General features: G+C 40.3%; 1 protein-coding gene across 2 annotated transcripts; it reads right to left on the bottom strand.

Annotated features, from left to right (window-relative positions):
* Positions 1-442: 442 nt before the first annotated feature.
* LOC134802905 (uncharacterized) lies at positions 443-5,903 on the bottom strand. 2 transcript variants are annotated; one of them, XM_063775623.1, is made up of 2 exons: positions 747-5,903; positions 443-662 (listed from the first exon to the last, which is right to left on the bottom strand). In XM_063775623.1, exon 1 carries the CDS (start codon positions 5,866-5,868, stop codon positions 802-804), a length of 5,067 nt encoding a protein of 1,688 aa, XP_063631693.1. In that variant the 5' UTR covers positions 5,869-5,903; the 3' UTR covers positions 443-662; positions 747-801. The 2 variants fall into 2 exon arrangements, with proteins under 2 accessions (XP_063631693.1, XP_063631694.1); XM_063775624.1 differs by having other exon boundaries at positions 443-5,004; positions 5,103-5,367.
* Positions 5,904-9,854: the final 3,951 nt, after the last annotated feature.

Here is a 9,854-nt window from a genome sequence, read left to right as displayed (position 1 = left end):
AGAGTAAGAAAGTTGCTCTGGATTTTCAAGACTTTAAGACATATTGTGCCGGGAATAATAACAACGAAACAATCAAAGCCGCGTAATTTATTAAATGAAATTTACACCTCCTTGGCACAATCAGTCCTGACGTATTGCATAACTGCTTGGGGAGGTGCAGCAAAAACTCGTTTTATAGACCTTGAAAGAGCGCAGAGGGTGTCGTGACGTCTATACATATGCAAGGTTGACAACCAAAGTATCAACCATGCCCGAGTTCTAACGAGACATAACGACAAGATCTATCTGAAAATATACAACATAATACTACAGAGTGAGAGATGAAGTGATTTCCAGATTTATACTCTGATTTAGATTCTAATACAATGTACATTCTATTCTGATTGTTTGGCGGAGATTCTTTCTCCGCCGCGGGCCTCCACAACTCCCCTTATAGCCCGACCCTGTCCACTCACAACCATTTGGCTTATTCTTGGCTGTTTCTATTCTAATTCTCATTCTTCATTCTTAATTATCCCTTCATCTCTCTCATCTAATTACTGATGAAACTATATTTCTAACACTCACCGATTTAAACCCGCAGGTCATCTTTCTTTCTATCCAACTTATTTCCCGCCACACGAACATTGTTCCGTTGGGAAAATAACGTCTTCTTCCTCCTACTGTCAAAGATTCGTTAACCGTTTTAAACATACTGTCAGTGCTGCCAGTATAAACAATTAAAACTGTCCAAGGCATACACTTACCTGCTATTTTGTTGAGGATCGCGTACGTCGCGACATTCCCCAACGGCGCAAGTTTCTATAGCAGGGCTATCAGCTGGCTAGTCCATTGGGCAATCCTTTCTCTCGCCCGGACAGCAGCGGCTCTCCTCATTCTTTCTTCATTGGGATTTGACACAGTTTCTACTCTCTCTACCTCTTCGTCACCTTCAGTCACCACGTTAGCACGCTCAACACTACCATTTCTCTGCACCCGTTCTACGGGAGTGAGCATTTTGTCTGAACCATTGGTCTCCAATGTAACATCATCCTCTACTGCAATTTCTTGTGGCATCTGTTCTGTTGATTCCCTTTCAGGACATCTGGTTTCTATTTCAGATATCTCTGCGATTTCTTGTAGTGAAGATTCCTCTGTCTCCCGTACATCTGGATTTACTTGAATTCTTTCTTCTGTTCCTGGATCTTCTAGTGTAGCTTCTTCCACCTCTAGTGGATATAAGTGACCTATCGACCTTATAAATTCCTTTCCTTCAACATTGACCTTTGCAACTCTGCTCTCTCCATCGGCTCCTCGTTCCAAACTGATGATCTTTCCCACCTTCCAGTTCTCTCTGTTTTTTGAGTCACCTTTAATCTGGACTATGTCACCAATATGAGGGCTTTGGTTAGTTTTAACTCGGGGTTCCTTGTGTGAATGTTGGTACCTTTCACGTAGACTGCAAAGGTATTGCCCCAGAAACATTCTTTTAAATTCTTCTAGGATCACTCTACCCTTCTTCCATCCTTCAATTAGATTTTCTTTGGTGACTGTACCACCTGGATGCGGATTTTGTATAGAAGGTTCAATCGCTATACATTTCCCATAGGTTAGAAAGTCTGCCGGCCGTAAAACATATTCTATATCAGACCCAACACAAGTAAGTGGACGTGAGTTCGCCACAGCTTCGATTTCTTTCACAACTGTACCTAGCTGTGAGTCATTTAGAACTCTCTTCTCTAAGGTTCTTTTCATGCAATTCTTCACAACGCCGACCAGCCTTTCATAAAACCCTCCATGCCATGGACTGAGCTGAGGGATAAACTTCCATCTTATCTTATTGTCCACGAAGTATGTGTTCGCCAATAATTCTGCAGTTAATTTAAACTGTAATGCATTGTCCGAGACTATGAGTTCTGGTTTTCCTCGTGTAGATATGAATCTTCTCATTGCAAGTAAACATTCCTCTGCAGTTAAATCCTTAACTACTTCCATGTGAATTGCGCGTACAGCCAGACATGTATACAGACAAATCCATCTTTTTCTCATGTGTCCGTCGTCCGTGACAAAGATTGGCCCGAAATAGTCGATTCCGGTATATGTGAAAGGAGCACTATAATTAGCACGTTCTGCTGGCAGTGCTGGTGTGGGCGGAAGTTTGTAAGGACCACCTCCATGTTTAATACACTGCTGGCATTTTCTAATTATTCGCTGAACCTTAGCTCTTCCTTGAGGAATCCAGTATTTCTGGCGAATAATGCTTAGTATATGTGGGGCTCCCACATGGTAGTATTTCTGATGAGTCTCCAGGATCAGTCTGTCTGTAAATTCTGAGTTCTTAGGTATCAGTATCGGATATTTGGTGTCATATGAACACATTGTGTTCATAAGCCGACCTTTACATCTTAATAATCCATCCATATCCACAAATAGTCCTAAATTCCTTGATAGGCTTGTTTTCTTTCCTGCTGCCTCTTGAGGAAAGTATAATTTTTGTAAATTCTTTATCTCTGTGCAATTTGTATCAACCCCGATGGCCGAAACCTGCATCTGGCCATTGTCTTCTATATTCTCTATATCTATTGTCATTCCTTCCGTATTTTCCTGTTCTATGGTTCCTCTGATTGATTCTTCTACTTGAGATGATAGGTCCATCTCCATGGTATCCATTATTGAGTCGGTTCCTGCGAAAAGAGCTGACTGGCTGTGTTCTTGCAACTTCGGCCAGCCCTCCTCACTCAGCGAAAGAAATTGAGGTCCATTGAACCACAATTCCTTCTTCGTGAGCCAAAGTTCCGGTCGTGTTGCCAGATCTGCAGGGTTCAATTCTGTATTGACATATCTAGGCTCTATATCTTTATTTTGTTTAATTTCGTTTATTCTTCTGCAGACGAATGGAGGCAATAACTTTTCTGATTTCATCCAGTATAAAACTATCTCACTGTCGGACCAAAGACATAGTCGTTTCAATTCTATTCTAAGGGTGTTCTTTACATAAGTTAAGAGTCGCTTTCCGATGACAAATCCAAGTAATTCTAATTTTGGTATTTTGAGGTCTTCCGTGTGGTTTATCGGGGTAACCCGGGATTTAGCCATAATAAACATCACTTTAGTGCCCTTTTCTTTCTTATTTACTAATCTCAGATACACTACAGCTGAGTAGGCTCTTTTAGATGCATCAGTGAAGCAATGAAGTTCACATTCTGTGTCTTCATTTGGTGACAGGCCAACATGTCTAGGAATTTCTATTTCAGCAGCAGTCTTTATAGCACTTACTGCCTTCTGCCATTCTTCCTCTAAGTCCTCTGGCAATTGAGAATCCCATTTTTCTTTCCTTTTCCATAGTTCTTGAAGGAGGAGCTTCGCAGGCAAAATTAAGGGTGCCGCGAATCCGCAAGGATCATATAATGAAGCAAGAGTTCGCAATATTCCTCGTTTTGTTGTAGTTGTCTTGTCTTGCTTTGTGTCTGAGAGCATATCACCCAACCTTAGCTTCAGTGTATCCTTTCCCATGTGCCAGGTGAGTCCTAATACCTTTGTCGATTCAGTGTCTTTTGATCGAAACTGTTTTGGTATACTCTTCAACAATAGTTTGTTGTTGGATGTCCATTCTCTTATATTCATCGACAATTCTGTGAACGTCGCCCTAGTCTTGTTTACAAGATCACGAGCTTCCTCTAATGTGTCTGTTCCAGTGACTAGGTTGTCCACGTAGGTTCTTTCTGCTATTTTTGACATAAGGTTCTGGTCCCCCTTTGACAAATGATGTCGAATCGTAGCCGTCAACAAAAATGGGCTAGATATTACCCCAAACGGAACACGACAGAAGCGCAGATGGAGAAGGTTCTTCTCAGTCACTCCTTGTTTGGGGTCCTTAAGCCATAAAAACCTGGTTACATCTCTATCCTCCTGTTGTAATCCTACTTGAAGAAAGGCTTTTTCAACATCTGCTGTTATTCCAATCTTGTTGACTCTGAATCTCAAAAGAAGAGCGGTCAAGTCTTCGAGCATCGAAGGTCCTCTGTACATGCATTCATTGAGGCTCTTACTATTCTTAAGTTTAGCTGAACCATCGTACACCACACGCCCTTTCTTTCCCTTCGGAAGAATAATATGATGGGCAAGATAGTGAACAGGATGTGTCTTAGAATCAATTTCCGAAGGATCTATAACTTCTATAACCCCTGCGGCTAGTTGTTCTTTCAGAATGCTTTCATACTCTTCCATGGCATCTTGTTCTAATCTTCTGATTAAGCTTGACAGTCTCCCATAAGCAAGACCATAATTAGTGGGTAAGTCAGGTGGGTATATTATCCAAGGCCACTTTACCTGATATCTCTTATCCTCATATTTGACTGTTTCGTTAAAATGTTTGATTGCCTCTTCCTCTCTAGTTATCTTAGGAGAGTCTACAATCCCAATACTTTCTAAGGCCCAAAGAAACCTGATGTCCGGTTCCCGGAGTGGCAAGTCTGGTGTTACGTAATAGGGTATTACTGATTCCTGGCATTGGCAGTACATGATGACAGATAGTGTATTATTATTCTCTTCTTGTAGGACCTTGCCGGCAATTGTCCAGCCAAAATCTGTGTTAATTAAATATAAGTGATCCTTCAGCAATAACATTTCTTTTCTGTAAAATGAATAACAATAGTCACCACCTATCAAAAGTTGTGGCTCTTCACTAGCAGACCCATCATCAGCTATAACATCTACTCCATGAATTCCATCCATACTCATGGGAGGACCACAATAATTCGCTATACGGCGCACAATGTTTACTCGAATATCTCTTCTGATACCTCTTCTTGTCGTGATTTGGATGTCAGCGGATGGGCTAGAAATGTTAACGGGGTCATCAGCACCGAAGACAAATACCATCAATTCATCTTCCTGATCTGCTGCTAAGTCAAGTTCTTTTGCAAGCTTCCTGGTAATATAGCTGCGACCACTGCCATTGTCAAGAATCAGTCTTCGTGTCTTAGTCCTTTTTGAGTTCTTCTGCCCCACCTCCACTATTGCCGTCTGTGGGTAAGAACAATAATTATGTTTAATATTGATGTCATTATTTTTAGATGATGACACAGATGCCATAGATAATTCTATATGATTATTACTCCTACCTGGCTTTTGTGGACATAGAGCTTGATTATGACTTCCTTTGCAGAAGTAGCACGGCTTCCTATTGTGGCATGTTGCTGTTCTATGTCCTTCCTTGAAGCAAGTGTAACATCTTTTGCCGAGCTTCTTTTTCCTATCATTTACGTCCTTAACCACTGTGCAGGATGCATTGTAGTGCTCGCCTTGGCAAAAAATGCAAGCCATCTTAGCTTTCTTATTTTTCGACATCTTCTCCGTGTCAGGTAGTTTTCTTTTAAGGGTTCCTTTTTTGTGGGATATCCTCCTGCTATCCTGCTTCCCTTTCCTCTGGTAGGTAGTAATATGTAGTGCAGCTGTGGAGATTTTTTCACTACTACTTGGGACGCTTTCTTTAGCACTCTCCATTGCGGTTATAATTTTTTGCAGACCGCTTCGTATATTATCTATATTGTCCGTCAATGTTAATAAGTGCAACTCATAAACTACCTTCTCAGGGAATTTGGATAGTATAGCAGATCTTAAATGGTTACCATTTATGGTTTCTCCTAAGCTTTGGAGAACTCTCAAATGCCTCTCTACCATATTAAAATTCGCTCTGCAGTCCGTGGCATTATGAGCTGCCCTTTGAAGGTTGTTGATGGCATCATAGTGCGCATCAATAACCTTTTGCTGGTTCCCAAATCTTCCTTTTAAAATTCCTAATGTTACGTCGTAATTCCTTGCTGTTATACCAAGGCCCTCCACTGCCTGAAGAGCCTCCCCTTCAAGGCAGCCGAGAAGATATGCCATCTTTTCGGAATCCGGCAAGTCCTTGTCGTGTACATTACTCTTATATCTATCCCAAAACTCTGCCCACCGTAGAGTATCTCCTTTAAATGTTGGTAGTGTAAGTTTTGGCAGTTTTGCTGTGCTTTGTGTGACTGAAGAATGACCTTTCATAAGACTTTTCATCTCTACTTTCCATTCTTCAGCTTGAAACTGCGTCTGGGTGAACATTTTTAAACTTTCGCTTGATGGTTGTTTACTTTTCTCCAAATAAAAATGAATTTCTTGCGTCAGTTTGGAGTTGCACTCCTCTACCTTTTGGATCTGCTTATTGAGATCATCTTCAGTGACAGCTTCCATGGCGGCGCTTTGTTTCAACAAGTTGGCTAGCCGCTCATGGATGAGCTGCACACGAACCAACATCGGGTCGTCCATTTTGAACGTACTGAAAGTAAATAATACCTTACAATCCTACGCCTATTTTATAATTCTTGTTTCATTTGCCAAACGTTTGCCAAACTGGCGTAGTACTCGATTCTTATAAGAAACTTAAAGAAAAACTTACGTTTATATCCTTGCTTCCTTTGGTTATCCACAAATTCCACAAATAGGCCTATAGCACAGTGATGGCACAGTGTATCTTTTGTGGTTGACTATACCTATTACGGTTTCACGATAGGATTACTTACAATACAATAACCACTAATCTAAATAACGCTTGCAAATAATAACAATCTTAGCTTAGCCAAGCCATGTTTTTTCTTTTTCGATACTTTTATCACGATTGCGAACATTCATACCCTAACTTCAGACCAAACATTTTCATACAAAACATCCGTCTGAAGTTATTCTTAGATTAAAAGAGCGCCAAAGCTGACAAGTACGTTTCCATTTACAAATCTATATGTCATCTGGTAATCGGCCTTAATAACCAATAACATAACCTTAATTTCTAAATTGGCCAATAAGAACCGCTTAGACCTTGTTATGATAAATTTATGGTAACAAGAACAAACCATCACACTGCTGCCAACCTAACGAGCATGAGACGTTTTTTCGCCTACAACTCTTATCGATTTTTTATATCGACTTCACACTCTCCAACACCTGTGACATTTACACTTGTACATCTATGTTACGTATATTGTATCATTTCAAAATACAATAATTAGCTGGTAAATACATCAAATAAATTGGCAATTAAATAAAACATTTTTTTTTTTTTGTATCTAATTATTGTTTTCCTTTGTATATTATATTAATGAGCCCGAGCTAGGATTCCTAGCATAGGGTTCTTCTGAATGATAACAAAAAAAAGAAGATACGTTCTATTCCTGTGAGACCAAACTAGGATTCCTAGGCTATGGACTCTGCACCTCATGTATGTCTAACTGTGAAACGTACATCTAACTTCTGATTCTTTCTATGAGTTTCTAGGTCTCCACCGTCCTATGAGTTTCTAGGTCTCCACCGTCCTGTGAGTTTCTAGGTCTCCACCGTCCTGTGAGTTTCTAGGTCTCCACCGTCCTCTGAGTTTCTAGGTCTCCACCGTCTTGTGAGTTTCTAGGTCTCCACCGTCTTGTGAGTTTCTAGGTCTCCACCGTCCTGTGAGTTTCTAGGTCTCCACCGTCCTGTGAGTTTCTAGGTCTCCACCGTCCTGTGAGTTTCTAGGTCTCCACCGTCCTGTGAGTTTCTAGGTCTCCACCGTCTTATTCTAACACCTTTCCGTTCTACCTCGGAGCCTCCCGAGCCAAACGAAAAGGTATAAATTCTATTGAACATGCTTCGCTTACTAATAATATGCTCGCACAGCATCTCCACCATTTTGTCGTGACGTCTATACATATGCAAGGTTGACAACCAAAGTATCAACCATGCCCGAGTTCTAACGAGACATAACGACAAGATCTATCTGAAAATATACAACATAATACTACAGAGTGAGAGATGAAGTGATTTCCAGATTTATACTCTGATTTAGATTCTAATACAATGTACATTCTATTCTGATTGTTTGGCGGAGATTCTTTCTCCGCCGCGGGCCTCCACAACTCCCCTTATAGCCCGACCCTGTCCACTCACAACCATTTGGCTTATTCTTGGCTGTTTCTATTCTAATTCTCATTCTTCATTCTTAATTATCCCTTCATCTCTCTCATCTAATTACTGATGAAACTATATTTCTAACACTCACCGATTTAAACCCGCAGGTCATCTTTCTTTCTATCCAACTTATTTCCCGCCACACGAACATTGTTCCGTTGGGAAAATAACGTCTTCTTCCTCCTACTGTCAAAGATTCGTTAACCGTTTTAAACATACTGTCAGTGCTGCCAGTATAAACAATTAAAACTGTCCAAGGCATACACTTACCTGCTATTTTGTTGAGGATCGCGTACGTCGCGACAGAGGGCACTTATCAAGATTATGTATTTTAAGAAGGCCAGGTTTTCCACTGATCTGTTATACCAAATCAGCGGAATCTTATCAGTTCGGAAATTGTACATCTTGCAGACCATTCTAAAAAAGCATAAAACTCTCCCGTACAACCCAAACTACAAGAATAAGAGGCACAAAATATATATTGCTAAGGTGGTTAAGACTAAAACTAAATTTGCGAGATCACAGTACGTCACCACATCTGCGCACCTTTACAATAAAATTAATAATTTACTAGATACTCACTCCAAACCGCATACAGAGTGCAAAAATGTTTTAATTAAATGGTTGCAGAGTAAAACATATGATGAGACAGAAAATTTACTGAGATAAAGCCCACGCTCAACACACACACACACACACCCACACGCAGCTCCACACACACTCACACACACATACACACACACACACACACACACATACACACAGAAGAACCCATAAATTTAATTGTTTATGAATTAAAATTAGCATAGTTAAACCTTAGCAATACCTTACCTCCGTAGGTACCTATTAGACTTAGTTTTAGTTTATAAGTAATAAAAGTAGTGCTTCTTTTGTATTTCTGTTGTAATACTGTATACTGTAATTTTCCGTAATTGATTAGTTTAGTTTAATTTAATTGTATACCTAAGTACATTATGTTACATAGGGAAGAGCGGTGTTACCCAACACGGGCATATGTTTGCTTACAGGGTAGCTCCATCCCTTGCATCATTAATATGTGTATTTTTTGGAAATAAAGAATTTTGTATTTTGTATTTGTATTGTATTTGTATATATATATATATATATATACATATATATACCTGCTCCTAATTTACTATGATTTAATTATGAGACTTTTCAAAAAGATACTTGCGCAGCTTGCGCTTGAACGTTAACTTAGTATCGGCTTGTCGTATGCTGAGAGGCAAATCATTCCAGAGACGGATGGCTTGCACGGTGAATGATTTGGACATAGCACTAGAACGGTGATGCGGGACAGCTAAAACAAGTTTACGAGCAGTGCGAAGTTCGCATCCGGGTCGGGCAGTTACAAATTTAAATTCAGATCTCAAGTAATCTGGCGCCACTGGGTCAAATAGAATGGAGAACAGGGTGCATAAACTTTTGAGACTTCTGCGCTCACGAATACGAAGCCAGTTGAGTTTATGGCGAAAGGCGGATACGTGGTCATATTTCCGGAGGCCATAAATGAACCGAATACAGTTGTTCTGTAGTCGGTCGAGCTTGTCCAGTAATTCTTGCGTCACATTAGTGCAGCACACATCACAATAATCAATGACAGGTAACACCAGTGCTTGAATAAGGAGAGTTTTGGTAGAAATCGGTAGAAAATGTTTAAACCTATATAGCGAGCGCAAGGTATACGTAACTCTTCGACACACATCGGACACTTGGGGTTCCCAGGTCAGGCCACAGTCAAACAGCAATCCTAAGTTTTTAACTTTGGTGGAAAAAGGGATGACAATTTTTTCGAAGGGAATCGGTGCAACATACGTGAAGTCCTTATTTAATACCAGACACGGATTCCCGATAATGATAGCCTGACACTTGGAGGGATTCACAGC

Source organism: Cydia splendana, chromosome 25 (assembly GCF_910591565.1).
Source record: "Cydia splendana chromosome 25, ilCydSple1.2, whole genome shotgun sequence".
NCBI lineage: Eukaryota > Metazoa > Arthropoda > Insecta > Lepidoptera > Tortricidae > Cydia > Cydia splendana.
This window is presented reverse-complemented; position numbering and strand designations above follow the sequence as displayed.